The sequence below is a fragment of the Carassius auratus genome, chromosome 13 (genome assembly GCF_003368295.1).
Source record: "Carassius auratus strain Wakin chromosome 13, ASM336829v1, whole genome shotgun sequence".
Lineage (NCBI taxonomy): Eukaryota > Metazoa > Chordata > Actinopteri > Cypriniformes > Cyprinidae > Carassius > Carassius auratus.
In genome coordinates, this window is record NC_039255.1 from 16,788,157 (window position 1) to 16,805,260 (window position 17,104).

General features: G+C 41.3%; 1 protein-coding gene across 1 annotated transcript in view; it reads right to left on the minus strand.

The window, feature by feature from the left end:
* Window positions 1-17,104, minus strand: part of LOC113113271 (NACHT, LRR and PYD domains-containing protein 12-like) — a 48,313-nt gene that overhangs the window by 9,330 nt on the left and 21,879 nt on the right. The window contains exons 4-6 of the mRNA XM_026279413.1: window positions 13,617-13,790; window positions 9,439-9,612; window positions 308-481 (exon numbers count right to left, since the gene is read on the minus strand). Coding sequence (XP_026135198.1) covers window positions 308-481; window positions 9,439-9,612; window positions 13,617-13,790 — 522 coding nt within the window. The remainder of the gene's footprint in view (window positions 1-307; window positions 482-9,438; window positions 9,613-13,616; window positions 13,791-17,104) is intronic.

Consider the following 17,104-nt stretch of genomic DNA (forward strand, 5'->3'; position numbering starts at 1 on the left):
AGTTGAGCTACAGGAACTCTTATGCCTGGTTATGTGGTCCACGGTCACAAATGTTCACTTGCTCTCTAATATATCCCACCCACTAACAGGTGCGGTTATGAAAAGATAATCAGTGTTATTCTCTTATTCTCTTCATAATGTTATACCTGATTAGTGTTTATATGTATATATGTGTTTGTATTCCGGCAGCCCCCGGTGCTTTCTGATCTTGACCCCTCTTTTTTTTCTTCATTACTTCCTTAAACCTTAAAAAATCTATATTTTTATCTTCAAAATGTATCTGCGTACCAGACCATGTGATTCTCACCTGAGTATCTCCAGTTTACAGTGAGGGTTCCTGAGTCCAGAAGAGAGATGCAACACACCAGAATCACCTAGTTGATTACCAGTCAGACTAATTTTTCTCAGGTTCGATGGTTTTGATGTCAGAGCTGAAGCCAGAGTAATACAACCTTTATCTGTGACACCACAATTACTCAACCTGTGGAGAACAATGAAACTCTTCACTCTCCCAGATCAGAGAGTGACATGGATCAGATAAACAAAAACAAGTCACAATGAAATGGAAGTATTAGATCTTTTTTTTCTTATTGTCATGTACATCTGAGTGAAAAAAAGAAAAAAATGTTGACTGGTAACTTGGTTTTATACATCTGTCGTTGATTATATTTTGACATGTGGGTGTTGCACTCAATCGTGGGGTCAGATGAATGTGAGTGTAACAAGTGGAACGGAGCTAAGACCTGTGGGAAATTGAGGCCAATGATGCGAGTGATAATGAGCATCACATGTGTGCCACACAAGGGTGCTGCTGGCCAAATGGGTGCCCTAAGCAGGATTTTATTGTTGTCAAGTCAAGTCTGCTTTATTGTCCCTTCTTCCACATGTACAGTACATACATACACAGATTTGAAATTGTGTTTCTCTAAGACCCTCGGTGCATACAGATAACACTAACAGTAGATCCTAAAAATCTAATATAAAGTATAAGATACGACTATACAATAAGGGCATGTAAAAAAGACATATTATAAAAATAAAAATAAAGTTAAATAAAACAGTGCAGGGCATGTGGCAGATACAGTTCAAACCAGTGAAGTGAACAAACAGTAAAGATAAAAAGATATTTAGTGCAAAAAAAGCCTATTCAGTCTGATTAAAGTGAAAAAGGGCTCAAGAGCAGTTATTTTATTTAAACTGACTGATGAGGTCGTAGAATTACATCAGTTCCATGCTGAATGAGGTAGTGAGCAGACCAATGCTGCAAAAAGTGACTGTGGCATGCCAACGTATGTTAGTGGGAGGAGGGGGTGGAAGGACCTGGGGATGTGGGATCTGGGGGTGGGGGGTTCATAGTTCTGGGGCAGAAGAGGGAAGCGTTGCAGAGTCTTCCGGCAGGACGCGTTGTAGGTGCCATTCAGATGCAGCTCAGGTGCACATGATGGGGGGCGGGGCTCTGGCTCTTCTCGGTTTTCGAAGTAGAGATGCTGCTGTGCTTTCTTGGCCAGTGCTGCGGTGTTGTCAGTCCAGGAGAGGTCTTCTGTGATGTGCACACCCAGGAACTTTGTGATGGTGCTGGATGTGTTGTTGCCTACCCTTACTGCCTGAGGTCTTCCAGTCAGAAAGTCCAACAGCCAGTTGTACTGCAAAGTGTTGAGTCCAAGCTGGACCAGTTTGTAAATGAGCTGTTGAGCTATGATTGTGTGAATGCTGAACTGAAGCATATAAATAGCATTCTGACGTATGAGTCCTTTTTGTCTATATGTGTGAGTGCTGAGTGGAGGGCAGTTGCGATGGCATCATCGATCGAGTGGCTGGACCGATATGCAAACTGGAAACGGTCTAGGGAGGGGGGGGGGCAGACTTGATGTGGTGCATGACTAGCCGTTCAAGCACTTCAAGAGGATAGGAGTAAGTACAACAGGACGGTAGTCATTGAAGCAGTATGGAGATGGCGTCTTAGGGACTGGAATGATGATGGTAGCTTTGAAACATGTGGGAACAACAGCCTGACTAAGTGAGATGTTGAAAATGTGTGTGAAGACATCAGTGAGTTCTGTTGCACAGTCTCTCAGTACACGCCCAGGGATGTTGTCAGGACCTGGAACATTGCATGCATTGATCCTGCTGAAGGATCTTCTCATGCTGTCTGGGGTCAGTTTCATCACCTGGTCGCTGGGAGGAGGTGGAGTCTTCTGTGCAGTGGATGAATTGATGGGCTATCCTCCTGGAGTGTTGACTCTTAGCCTCTCTGATGCCATGGGACAGGTTGGCCCTGGCTGTCCTCTCCAGCTCGGAAAGCAGCGTTCTGCATTTTCAGGAGTCTGTACATGTTACATCATCAATACACTTGTTGATGTATGCAGTGACAGTCTCCAAGTACTCTTGGAGGTCTGTGGTGTTTTTGTATGTAGCAGCCTGCTTAAACATGTTCCAGTCAGTTGAGTCAAAACAGTCCTGAAGAGCCTCCGACGACCCTTCCGGCCACAATGAATCTGTTTTTGAACTGGTTTGGCGACTTTAATGAGCGGTCCATATGCAGGCATTAGCATGACAGTGATGTGGTCTGAGGCACCGATGTGGGGGAAGGGGAGGGCTTTGTAGGCTCCTCTCTGTGTGGTGTAAACAACGTCTCAAATGTTATTACCTCTTAAAGGTTAATGTGTTGGTGTATTTTTGGAAACACACTCTTTAAGACTTTAAGTCTGCATGTTTGAAATCCCCAGCTATGGTGAGAAAAGCATCAGGGTGTGCTTTCTGCTGCTCACTGATGTGCTGGTACAGTTTATTTAGTCCATCATTCCTGTTGCTGTTGTTGTTGTTCGGAGGACTGTAAACAGAAACGAGCAGTATGGCAGTATATTCCCTTGGTAGATAGAACGGCCGACACTTAATAATCATAAACTCCACCAGGGGTGAGCAGTATTTGCAGATCACAACAGCATCGCGGCATAACGCATCATTGATGTAAACACAAAGCCCGCCAACCCAGGTTTTTCCTTCCACGAAGAGAGCTCTGTCTGCTCAATAGCACATCAGCTGGTCAAGCTGAATAGTGCCGCCTGGAACGTTGTTGCTAAGCCATGTTTCCATGAACACAAAAACACAACAGTCTCTTACAGTCCTCTAAGTTGAGCATAGTAATCAGATGTAGTCCGGTTTATTGTCCAAAGAACGAACGTTAGCCAGTACGATGCTTGGGATGGATGGCTTGTGTGGGTTAGCCATTAGCCTAGCCTGGATATCTCTGTGCTTAACCCTCTTCTGCTTCCACTCACATGGCTTGTGGCACCTACGCTGTGGGTGAGATGCAATAGTGGGGGTCGGTGATGGTGAAGGCTTCCGGAGAAGACCGAGATCCCACAGCAGTCCTGTGTGCATGGAGTTTAACTCTAAAAATGTGGTTCTGCTGACATCCAGCAGAAACTCACGACTGTACATTTGTGATACACACTACCTCCTCTGCAGCTCTCACTTCAGTGTGATGGCTTTCAGGAGAAGGGCTTTGAGCAAATGCTGCCACTCGACGAGGACGTGGCTGCCCACCTCTGCCTCCCCATGTCTGTGGGGTGGAAAAGCAAGTGTGCTCTTCCTTCTAAGCCCTGCAGGACAACCTCCGCCATGGCTGACAGAGCCTATATTTCTGCAGGCCAAGCTGCTTCAGCACTGCACACCATGGCCATTCTTCCAGTGTTCCAGGCAAAGCTTCTCCATTCACCACTGGATGAGACTAGCTGAGGACTACCTCCGCCATGGCTGGCAGAGCCTATATTTTTGTGGGCCAAGCTGCTTCAGCACTGCACACCATGGCCGTTCTTCAAGTGATCCAGGCAAAGCTTCTCCATTCCCTGAATGAGTCTAGTCTCTTCGTGCCAGCTGTAGAGGGATTCACTGAGTGTTTCACTGCAGCTCAGAAGTCATCCCAGTCCATGCGACACTTCCTGCCTAAATGCTCCAGCTCTGCCTCGAATCTCCCCAGGACTGCACTGACCCAGCATGGGCTCAGAAGCCTGCCCCTTCTACCTACCAGGCGGCACCCCCTAAGGAGTAGCATCAGCAAGCTCGCCCCGCTAAGAGCGCTAAACTGCTGAGACATCAGGGCCCCGGCCAAGGATTGTGCTGGACCTGACGTCCTCAAAATCTTCTTGACCATTGGGGAAGGAAGAGGAAGGAGCAAAGTCCCGCCACGGTCGGACCACCCCAATGTTCTCTCGTCTGCCTGCTCTGCGACCTGAGCCCATTGTTGTTCACCCCCGCAAAGCACCATTATAATGGCGAACACAATAAATATTTCACATTGTCAAGAGCGTTTTCCCTCTTCCACACTCATCAGTGTTCGGGGTTCTACAGCCATTATTTCCTTGTCACCAGAGCCGTGCTCCTGAGCCACTTAGAGTGCCTAGGACTCAGGGTAAATTTTGCCAAGAACTCACTGCTCCCCAGCCAAAGTATCACATCCCTGGTTGCAGTCTTCGATTTAGTCCATATGAGGACAGTCATATCATCAGAGCATGGTCTGGTAATACAGCAGCTTGCAGCTTCCGCCAGGAACAAATCCTGTTTCCCTCTGAAGTTCTTTCAGGGGATGCTAGTGTCTAGCTAACTCTCGAGCGCAGTTGTGCGAGCACAGGGAACTGGTGCTCAGACACCGTAACCGGCTGGGTCTTCAGGTCAACTGGGAAAAAAAACAAACTCCCCTGTGCAAAGGATCTCTTTTCTCGCTTCTGGGCAGCAGAGGCCAACCTGGGAGACTGGGGAGTTGAGTCCGATCAGACTCCCTCATGTCTGCCAGATTCAGCCATAGTTGACGCTTCTGGACCACCAAAGTGGACATCACCTGACCCAAGGTGCACACAGAAACCTTCGTCACCCGGAGAGCGAGGTCGGTAGCAGTGCATGCCACCTGCAAAACCCCTGGGTCAGCACTGCCCGCGTGCAGCTCTTGAGCAGCATGGCCTCGTAGACCTGAAGGGTGGCCATGGCGTGCAGGACAGAAGAAAAAGTTGCTGGCGATCAGCATGAGCAGCCCCCAGGAACCAATCATCCAGCCTTGAGCACTCGGGGCTGGGTGGAGGATTCCAGTCAAGCCTGATGCCCTCAACTGCCCAGGAAAGCACAGCTGTCAGCTCGGGATCGGACTTGGGCAACGCTGGCACTCCCGAGGGAGGTAACGCAGCTGAATATATATATATATATATATATATATATATATATATATATATATAATATTTTATATCATCATCTCACACATGGATCGGCATTTTCTAAAATGTCTAAATTCTAAATCAAAATACATATCTGATACGTCTTAAACAATGAATGTCTTGAGTCTAAACCAGGAACATACTCTGAGTAAAATTAACTTAAAGGTGCTTCTCAATAAATTAAAATGTCGAGGAAAATTTAATTTATTTCAGTAATTAGACTCTATTGTGGAACTTGTGTATTAAATAAATTCAATGCACACAGACTGAAGTAGTTTAGGTCTTCGGTTATTTTACTGTAATTGTGATGGTTTTGGCTCACATTTAACAAAAACCCACCAATTCAACAAATTAGAATACTTCAAAAGACCAATAAGAATATATTTAAGTGAACTGTTGGCCTTCTGGAAACTATGTTTATTTACTTTACATGTACTCAATACTTGGTAGGGGCTCATTTTGCTGTAATTACTGCTTCAATTCCATGTGGCATGGAGGTGATCAGTTTGTGGCACTGCTGAGGTGGTATGGAAGCCCAGGTTTCTTTGACAATGGCCTTCAGCTCATTTGCCCATAGATTCTCTCTGGGGTTCTGGTCTGGTCAGTTTCCTGGCCAGTCAAGCACACCAACACCATGGTCATTTAACCAACTTTTGGCAGTGTGGGCAGGTGCCAAATCCTGCTGTAAAATGAAATCCGCATCTTCAAAAAGCTGGTCAGCAGAAGGAAGCATGAAGTGCTCCAATATTTATTCGTAAACGGGTGGACCAACACCAGCAGATGAAATGGCACCCCAAATCATCACAGACTGTGGAAACTTAACACTGAACATCAAGCAACTTGGGCTATGAGCTTCTCCACCCTTCCTCCAGACTCTAGGACCTTGGTTTCCAAATGAAATACAAAACCTGCTCCCATCTGAAAACAGGACTTTGGACCAGTGGGCAAAGGTCCAGTTCTTCTTCTACTTAGCACAGGTAAGACGCTGATGATGTTGTCTGTGGTTCAGCAAATTCCTTGACACTTCTGTGTGTGGTGGCTCTTGATACCTTGATCTCAGCCTTGCATTGTCTTGAGCCTTCACTTTGCCAATTATAATCTATATTGTTAGTAGCCTGAAAAGCCCACAGTCATTATGCTCCATATCGCACTTGACTGGATGTGCAATGCTCTGCAGTACATTTTGACATTTTAGAATGTTAAGTTCTACTTCTGTTATATTTTAGTGAAAGTCACTCAAAAGTAATACAGGAGCCACGTAGCACATTACAATTCTGAGAGATTAATATTGTGAGGTAAGGAACCACTTTTAAATGACAGTAACAAGTAATCTATAATGTATTACAGTTTGGAAGTAACTTGCACAACATTGATAACAAAACATTCAAGATTAGATAATATCTTTTGTCATTAATTTCAGTCTTCAACTTGTGTGTGTATGTGTGTGTGTGTGTATGTATTTATATATATATATATATATATATATATATTAGGGCTGTCAAATGATTAAAATTTTAAATCAAATTAATCAGAATTTTCAGTGGATTAATCATGATTAATCACTATTTGCAACTACACCTGAATCCTAACCATTTTTTTTCTGAAATGCATACCAAAAGATAAATAACAGGACACAGATACATAATTTTCATGTATTGATTCATCAATATGTGGTTCTTTTTTTCTGAATTTCAAAAGTTTAACATTTACTTAGATCAAATTTACCTGAGCACTATATCAAACCATGCCATTTAACTACAGATAATGTAAGAGTTTTAGGTGAACCAGTGGTTAAATATAGCCACATATCTATGAAATTATGCATAGAGAAACTCGAAAGAATGCACTCAGAAACACAAACATGCGCCACAATCACATAAGCAGCACTCTGGGCACTCTTGTTTTTGGGAGGTGTTCATTTGCTCTGCCACAATACTTTAGGATCGATATTTTCACGTTCTGAAGGCTTCAAGTGCCAGTAAAACCAAGTAAAAATGCATATGCTTTTCCAAACAGCTGTAATTTTCGCTGCATTGCATGTAGGCGTTCTGCGCATGCGCAGTGTGAAACACAGGACGCTATAACACAGTGATCCTCAAATCTGGCTCGCGAGATCCACTTTCCTGTGAAGTTTAGCTCTAACCCTAATCAAACACGCACGAGTTTGCTAATCAGTGTCTTTAGGATCATTAGTAAATCACAGGCAGGTGTGTTTAATTGGAGTCTGCGCTAAACTCTGCATGAAACTCGCGAGCCAGATTTGAGGATCACTGCTATAACAGGAAGAAGAAGCTCCAGCGTATCAACTACCAAAGTCGTCTCTGTTTATCGAGCTTGGCATGAATGTATTTGAGAGTAAATGGGGTAAAACCTTAAGCTTCTTCGGTGTTTTCGTCACGGCGCTCGCCGCTGTTTTATACTATCTTGAGAATTCAGAGATCGACGAGACTTTCCTAACCTGAATAATTTGTCACACTGCGCATGCGTGAAATGCGTTAAAAAATTTGATGTAATTAACGACAACCAACTAATTAACGCCGTTAACGCGCTATTTTTGACAGCCCTAATATATATATATATATATATATATATATATATATATATATATATATATATATATATACACACATACTCACCTTAAGGATTATTAGGAACACCATACTAATACTGTGTTTGACCCGCTTTCGCCTTCAGAACTGCCTTAATTCTACATGGCATTGATTCAACAAGGTGCTGAAAGCATTCTTTAGAAATGTTTGCCCAAGTAATCTATAATTGATAGGATAGCATCTTGCAGTTGATGGAGATTTGTGGGATGCACATCCAGGGCATGAAGCTCCCGTTCCACCACATCCCAAAGATGCTCTATTTGGTTGAGATCTGGTGACTGTGGGGGCCATTTTAGTACAGTGAACTCATTGTCATGTTCAAGAAACCAATTTGAAATGATTCAAGCTTTGTGACATGGTGCATTATCCTGCTGGAAGTAACCATCAGAGGATGGGTACATGGCGGTCATAAAGGGATGGACATGGTCAGAAACAATGCTCAGGTAGGCAGTGGCATTTAAATGATGCCCAATTGGAACTAAGGGGCCTTTAGTGTGTCAAGAAAAAATCCCCCACACAATTACACCACCACCACCAGCCTGCACAGTGGTAACAAGGCATGATGGATCCATGTTCTCTGTTTACGCCAAATTCTGACTATACCATCTGAATGTCTCAACAGAAATCGAGACTCATCAGACCAGGTAACATTTTTCCAGTCTTCAACTGTCCAATTTTGGTGAGCTTGTTTAAATTGTAGCCTATTTTACCTATTTGTAGTGGAAATGAGTGGTACCCGGTGAGGTCTTCTGCTGTTGTAGCCCATCTGCCTCAAGGTTGTGCGTGTTGTGGCTTCACAAATGCTTTGCTCCATACCTCGGATGTAACGAGTGGGTATATCAGTCAAAGTTTCTCTTCTATCAGCTTGAATCAGTCGGCCCATTCTCCTTTGACCTCTAGCATCAACAAGGCATTTTCACCCACAGGACCAACACATACTGGATGTTTTTCCCTTTTCACACCATTCTTTGTAAACACTAGAAATGCTTGTGCGTGAAAATCCCAGTAACTGAGCCAATTGTGAAATACTCAGACCAGTCCGTCTGGCACCAACAACCATGCCACACTCAAAATTGCTTAAATGACTTTTCTTTCCCATTCTGACATTCAGTTTGGAGTTCAGGAGATTGTCTTGACCAGGACCACACCCCTAATGTATTGAAGCAACTGCCATGAGACTGGTTGATTAGATAATTGCATTAATGAGAAGTTGAACAGATGTTCCTAATAATCCTTTAGGATATATATATATATTATATATATATATATATATATTATATATAAATAAAAAACATTTTATTTTATTTAATTTTTTCAATTTAAAGGCTTTATTCAGACATACGAACGTTTGAGCCAAATGTGTCCCAGTACAGCCCTATATGTGCAATACATTCAAGCTTGAAGGTTTTCCCCAGTCACTGCTATTATATAAAGAAGTGCGAATGGAACATCTATTTCTAAAAAGAAAGAGAGGTTCATGCTGTGTTTGAATTCAACTACTTAAACTATTTCAGGCAGCTTGTGGTGATTTCTGATTGCAACCCCTCTGTTTCTCCTACACTGCTTTTATAAATCTTAAAAACAGAGAGAGAATTTATCTGAGAACCAGACCATGTGATTCTCACCTGAGTATCTCCAGTTTACAGTGAGGATTCTCGAGGACAGAAGAGAGACACACCACACCAGAATCTCCTAGTCGATTCCCAGACACATCCAGTTCTCTCAGGTGTGAGGGGTTTGATCTCAGAGCTGATGTCAGTGCAGCACAACCTTCATCTGTGACACCACACTTACTCAACCTGTAGAGAACAATGAAACTCTTCACTCTCTCAGCTCAGATCATTCCAAAAATAATAATATCAATATATACTGTAAACATCACGGTGTGATATTCTGTGATTGCATTTGTTTTTGTTAAACTTTTGTCAAATTTGGTCACCTTCCATCTTCCCCCATCACTTAAAAAAAATCTGATCTGCAAACATTTTAACAATGTATTTTGGATTTGGAACAGTGAGTTTCTAAGAAAGATGAGTTTGCAGCACTAACTTGTCATCTTTTATAACATATTTTGTTTATTATCCAACATATTCTGCTTCTCTTGCACTAAAAAATTTTCATCTTTGGGGGCAGCATTCATGCACACAGACACCTAAGTTTGTATCCCTAGCAGCACCTGGTGCCTAATTTATAATCTCTCTGTAGATTTCATCCTAAAAAGAGGACTTTGCCTCCCACTGCTAATAGGTTACATTCCTGAGACAGGATAACAACTGCCTACATTAAAACAGAGGAGAGAGAAAATGCCTCCTGTTGGATCGCGTTGTTGCATGAACTGCTGCAAACTTCTACAAAGGATTGTGATTCTTGAAACAAAGTTACTTTCTGGACTTCCAAAACAGACGGAACACTCAACAGACCGTAGTCAAGGACCCCCTCAGCATACAACCGGTGAGTCCAATGAATCTTCTGAATCTCAACAGTTTATACCAAGTGTAGAGGAACAAGCCGAAACTGATCGCCACATTAATCGATGGCACAAACGGAGCGAGACCCAAAGGAACACAAGATATCAGATTGTCACAAGTTTCTCGTATTGCTGCCATAGCTTCCTCTACCCCACATTCGACTATGACAAGGCTTGTAAATACTGGTATTCAACCATCCCCTATACATCTTGAGAACAGATTTCAAGCATTTATGAATGCGGGTGAGGAACCCCCATATGTGATTAAACATGGATTGGATAAGCCAGCAGCTAACACCTCTACTAACAGGCGCTCAAGTTCGAGCAAACAGCGGCATTCAGCTCAGAGCCCAGCCGAGCCCAGGACTCTGCTAGTGGGTGACTCTGTTATCAGAATCATTAGTAGCAGGACTACAACAACATGCTGCCTTCCTCAAGCAACGGTCTCTGATGTGAACAAGGAACATCAGAACATTCTGATGAAGCACAACACTGCAAATCGAATCATTATCCATGTGGGAAAGAATGATATTCGGAAAGTGCAGTCAGAACTCAGAACTAAGGACTTAAGTGAACTCTCTGAAACACTTCGAAGACTCAAAGTTCAGTCGTTCATCAGTGGACCACTCCCAGTAAGGCGAAAAAATATATGTTTTCACCGATGCTTGGGCTGAATACATAACTACAAAGATCTTGCAGTATAAAAGGAGTGAATTTCTTCTACAAATTCAATCTTTTCTGGGGGCATAGACAACAGTTTAAAGCGGATGGCCTCCACCCAACCAAACTTGGTGCTAGAATGCTTAAGGAAAATATCTACGTCTCCCTCCGTCATCCTTCAGCAGAGTGTGTCAATCCATTCAGCATCAAAACACACACCAGGTCAGAGTCATCATGTGGTTGATTTATCCCACAAGGACACTGATAACACCATGCAGCCAAAACAAGCACTGTGGACGGACACTATCCCAGCTGAGCCCTGTCCACAGAGCTCCTCACAGACAGACTGTGATATATCAAAACAGCTACAAGATTCACCACACAAGGACGACTTTCTGGAAAACAGCCAGGGTAGCCAGGACAACATATCACAGCCACCGGAAACACCTGAGACACAGCCTTATACACATAATCCCTCTCTGAAGCATCTCCATTTCTGTGCTTCACACAGAAAATGGAGGAATTGGTGTATGCTGGGACTAAACTCTCTCACTCATTCGCTGCTAGCCCTCAGATATCAACAAAAAACGGCGGGCCCCCGAACCACCAAAGCCTGTGGGCCCTGTTCCTATGAGAGCTCTCTGACCGCTGCCACAAAGCCAGGGCCCAAACCCTCTATCCCTCTCGTACTCTTTTTGCCACTGTTGTGAGACTGACAAACCCTCTAAGTCAGATTCCCAGTGAAATGCTATCAGAAAGCAAATGCAATGAGTTTGCGTCCTTCTTTTCTGAGAAGATCATCAATATCAGGAAGGCGATTAGCACATCCTCAAATAATGCAGAGGTCAGACAAATTCGGCCACAATATCAAAAAGATACTCTGTCTATTTTTGAAACAATTAATAGCAAAATTCTGGAAGACATAGTGCAGTAACTAAAATCGTCAACCTGCTGTCTTGACACACTTCCCACATCTTTTTTTCCCAGTTAAGTGTGCTTAACTGCTTAGAAGCAGATCTTTGGAAGTGGTGAATGCCTCACTTCTTTCTGGGACATTTCCAAACTCCCTAAAAATTGCAGTTCTTAAAACCCCTCCTGAAAAACAGCAATCTTCATAACACCATTTTGAGCAATTTTATACCAATATCTAATCTTCCTTTTATAGGCAAAATTATAGAAAAGGTAGTTTTTAATCAGCTGAAAAAATACTTAAAACTCAAATGGATACCTGGACAATTTTCATTCTGGTTTTCGACCGCATCACAGCACAGAGACAGCACTCATTAAGATAACAAATGCTATTCGCTTAAATTGTGACTCTGGCAGAATATCGGTGCTGGTATTGCTAGATCTCAGTGCTGCGTTTGACACTGTCGATCACAACATACTACTAGAGAGACTGGAAAACTGGGTCGGGCTTTCTGGGATGGTACTCAAATGGTTCAGGTCATACTTAGAAGGGAGAAGCTATGATGTGGGTCTAGGAGAGCACAAGTCTCAGTGGACGTCCATGACATGTGGAGTCCCACAATGCTCAATTCTTGCACCGCTCTTGTTTAGCCTGTACTGTATATGCTTCCACGAAGTCAAATAATGAGAAAGAACCAATTTGCCTATCAATAAGATGTTTTGTTTCCAGTCAAGACTTGGAGAAACTTGTTCATGCCTGTATCACCAGCAGGGTGGACTATTGTAATGGGCTCCTCACCGGCCTTCACAAGAAGACCATTAGACAGCTGCAGCTCATCGAGAACACTGCTGCCAGGATTCTGACTAGAACCAGAAAATCTGAGCATATCACACCAGTCCTCAGGTCCTTACACTGGCTTCCAGTTACATTTAGGATTGATTTTAAAGTACTTTTACTCGTATATAAGTCACTAAATGACCTAGGACGGAAATATATTGCAGATATGTTCACTGAATATAAACCTAACAGAGCACTCAGATCACTAGGATCGAGTCAGTTAGAAATACCAGTTCACCAGAAATAGAGTTCACACAAAACAAGGGGAGTCTGCCTTAAGTTACTATGCTGCCTGCAGCTGGAATCAGCTTCCAGAAGAGATCAGATGTGCTAAAACACTAGTCACCATTAAATCTAGACTTAATACTCATCTGATTAGCTGTGCATTTATGAGCACTGTGCAATGTCCGAACTGATTGCACTATATTTCACTTTTATCATGTAAAATCATTTTCTGTTTTTAAATTCATTTTAAGTAAATGTTTTAATCATTTTAAAAGTTTTAAAATTGCTTGTTTTATTTTTGTTATTATTTTCACTTTATAAAACCATGCAAACGCCAGAAACCTGTGCAAAAAGACATTGAGGAAATATGGACTATAAATGCTGTTTGTCCCATACAAATTTTTTATTAATAAAAATCATCCAGTATCCTTTTGTTTTACAATAAATATATAAAAATATCCATAAAAACAAGATTGTTCAAAATAGTTCTCAGATAAATATTAATGCATGGTCTAGAATGTGTGTATGGTTTATTTTTTATAAATCCTGATATGTAGAAAATTGCGTACACATATTTCTATGGCCATTTTTTTGTGTACGCAATGATTAGAAATGAGACCCCTGGTGATTCCTGATCCCAACCACTTTCTCTTCTACATTACATCCTTAAATCTTTAAAAGAACTTATCTGAGTATCTTCTCACCTGAGTATCTCCAATTTACAGTGAGGATTCTTTAGTCCTAAAGAGACGCACATCACACCAGATTCTTCTAGTTTATTGCCAGTCAGATTCAGTTTTCTCAGGTGTGAAGGGTTTGATGTCAGAGCTGAAGCCAGAACATCACATCCTTGATCTGTGACACCACAATCATTTAACCTGTAGAGAATAATAACACACTCTTCAGACTTAGATCGGAACACACAAGTCAGATTAACAAAAACATAATGTTGTGATGAAACAGAAGTAGCAAAATATCTTTTTTTCTTCTTTTTTTATATTGTGATGTACATCTGAGTGAAACAGGTTAGCAAAGGTTTCTTTTGTGCTCAAAAAGTATTCTTGTATCTTCATATAATTGTGTATGAGCCACTGATGTCACATTACATATTTTACATATATTAAATATATTTTGATTCCATCAAAAATATCTTAATTTGTGTTCCAAAGATAAACGAAAGTGTTACAGGTTTGAAATGACATGAAGGTAATTAATGACAGAATTTTCATTTTTGGGTGAACTACCTTTTAATTGCTGTCAACAGAGGTGAGGGTGGCAGAATTAGAAAAGCGGACATGCGCCGAATAGAAGAAAGCCATGTTTTGGTGAGTTCACCGTGAACGTCGGGGAAAAATGGCATGAATCTCTAGCGGGAGCATAGTTGACAACAGCCCAGCGAGCATCATTCGTCTAAGCAACTGCAGGCAGGCTCTTCCAGAGCCAACGATTCTAAACCGAGATTCTCCACAGCCTGGTGAGAATGTGAATCAGTCCACTCTGCCAACCCGTAATAACCCATTGGGGGTAAGGGTGTCAGGATCCTCTCCGGAGCATGCCCAATCCTCCAAATCTGAAGCTGTCAGTGATATGGAATCCTCAGTGACAGCATTCTTCTCTTCTTCTTCCCTCCACAGAGGTTGGGAATAAGTCACACATGCAAGTCACAAGTCTCAAGTCTTACCCTTCAAGTCTCAAGCAAGTCCAAGTAAATTTTTATGAGAATCAAACAAGTCAAGTCAAGTAACTGGTTATGTCAAGCAAGTCAAGTCGTAGCTCGGGTCAAGCAAGTCACTGTCAAGTCATACACATTTTTTATGATTTAACTGAAAATATATAATAAAATAAGTTAAAATACAATAGTTATGGACTATGGGAGATTTATTTGCAACAATAAAAATTCCAATATGCAATTGTCCACATACAGCTGAGTTGTTAATAAAATAAAAATCTTTAAATAAAAACAAATTTTAACTACATAGCCTAAAATGTAATGAGTCCAACATAAACGCATGAAAAGTATTTGGGAACAGCTGTTTCAGAATGCCTTCTTTTTAACAAAAGAATAACAACTAGAAGAAATATTATTAGTAATTGAATCACACTTATTTGCACCTGTTTATCAGTTGTATTGGCTGTAGTACATTATTAATCTGTGTGTGTGTGTGTGTGTGTGTGTGAGAGAGTGACTGAGTTAGTGAGAATGATTTGCAAGTCTGTATATACTTTTTGTCTTTGTGTGTGTGTTTGTCTATAATATATATATATATATATATATATATATATATATATATATATATATATATATATATATATATATATGTGCATCCCCAAAAACTATTCACAGGCTTTTCTCTCAAATCTAACACTGAAGACCAATTTTTAGACACTGTAAACATGCAAATACTAAGAGCAATTGCTAAAAATAGCTGACAAAATAAGCAAAAAATTGTGTATTTTAATGGAGCCAAATTCTCAATAAAGCCGTTTTCACTGGTATATTTGTCAGTTTCTGAAAAAGTGACTAAAAAGCAGCCCATTAAGACTACATAACCAGCTCACTACTTTCTTTTTCAAATTTTTTCCTGGAATTGCCAGTCTGCTGTAAAAAAAGCAAATTTCATTACTTCTATTATTACTCATTCAAAGCTAAATCTCATGGCTTTGACAGAGACCTGGATCAAACCAGAGGACACTGCTACACCTGCAGCACTCTCCAATAATTTTCTCATTTTCCCACTTCCCCCATTTGATTGGAAGAGGTGGATGTACTGGTCTGCTTATCTCTAATGTTTGGAAATTTGCACATGCACTTGTTAAAATTACAAATGACCTGCTCCTTGCATCAGACCAAGGCTGCATCTCATTTCTAGTCTTACTTGATCTTAGTGCTGCGTTCGACACCATAGATCATGACATACTCATTGATCGATTACAAAACTATACAGGTATTCAAGGGCAGGCTCTAAGATGGTTTAGATCCTACCTGTCCGATCGCTACCATTTTGTTTATTTAAATGGGGAGTCATCTCATTTATCATCAGTAAAATATGGAGTGCCAAAAGGATCCGTCCTAGGTCCCCTTCTATTTTCAATATACATGTTGCCCCTTGGTAATATTATTAGAAATACGGAATTAGCTTCCACTGTTATGCTGATGATACTCAGCTATATATCTCAACGAGACCAGATGAAACTTCCCAATTATCTAAGCTAACAGAGTGTTTTAAAAATGTAAAAGATTGGATGACAAATAATTTTCTCCAATTAAATTCGGATAAGACAGAGATACTAATTATTGGACCAAAAAAAACACTACACAGAATCTTGTAGATTACAATCTGCAACTAGACGGATGTACTGTTACTTCCTCTACAGTCAGAAATCTGGGTGTTATAATAGACAGCAATTTGTCTTTTGAAAATCATATTTCCAATGTTACAAAAACTGCATTCTTCCATCTTAGAAACAATGCCAAGCTACGAAACATGTTATCTGTTTCTGATGCAGAAAAGCTAGTTCATGCATTCATGACCTCTAGACTGGACTATTGTAATGCACTTCTAGGTGGTTGTCCTGCTTCGTCAATAAACAAGCTACAGGTAGTCCAAAATGCAGCAGCTAGAGTCCTTACGAGGTCAAGAAAATATTATCATATTACCCCAATTTTACAGTCTCTGCACTGGCTACCTATTAAGTTCCGTATCAGTTACAATTATCATTACTTACCTATAAGGCCCTAAATGGTTTAGCTCCTGCGTACCTAACTAGCCTTCTACCACGTTACAACCCATCACGCACCCTAAGGTCACAAAACGCTGGACTTTTGGTCGTTCCTAGGATAGCAAAGTCCACTAAACGAGGTAGAGCTTTCTCACATTTGGCTCCCAAACTCTGGAATAGCCTTCCTGATAATGTTCGGGGTTCAGACACACTCTCTCTGTTTAAATCTAGATTAAAAACACATCTCTTTCGCCAAGCATTCGAATAATGTATCTTTTTAATTGTGAGTGTAGTTGCATCTGATCAAAGGTGCATTTTTATTCATTAGCTTGGGTTAAACTAATTTTACTTTGTTGGATCAGCAGCTATGCTAATGATGTCTGTATTTTGTTTCTATGTTTCGCCACGGTATTTTACATCCCGTGGTAACTAGGATTTACACAAGCTCCAGTCTGGATCCAGAACACCTGAG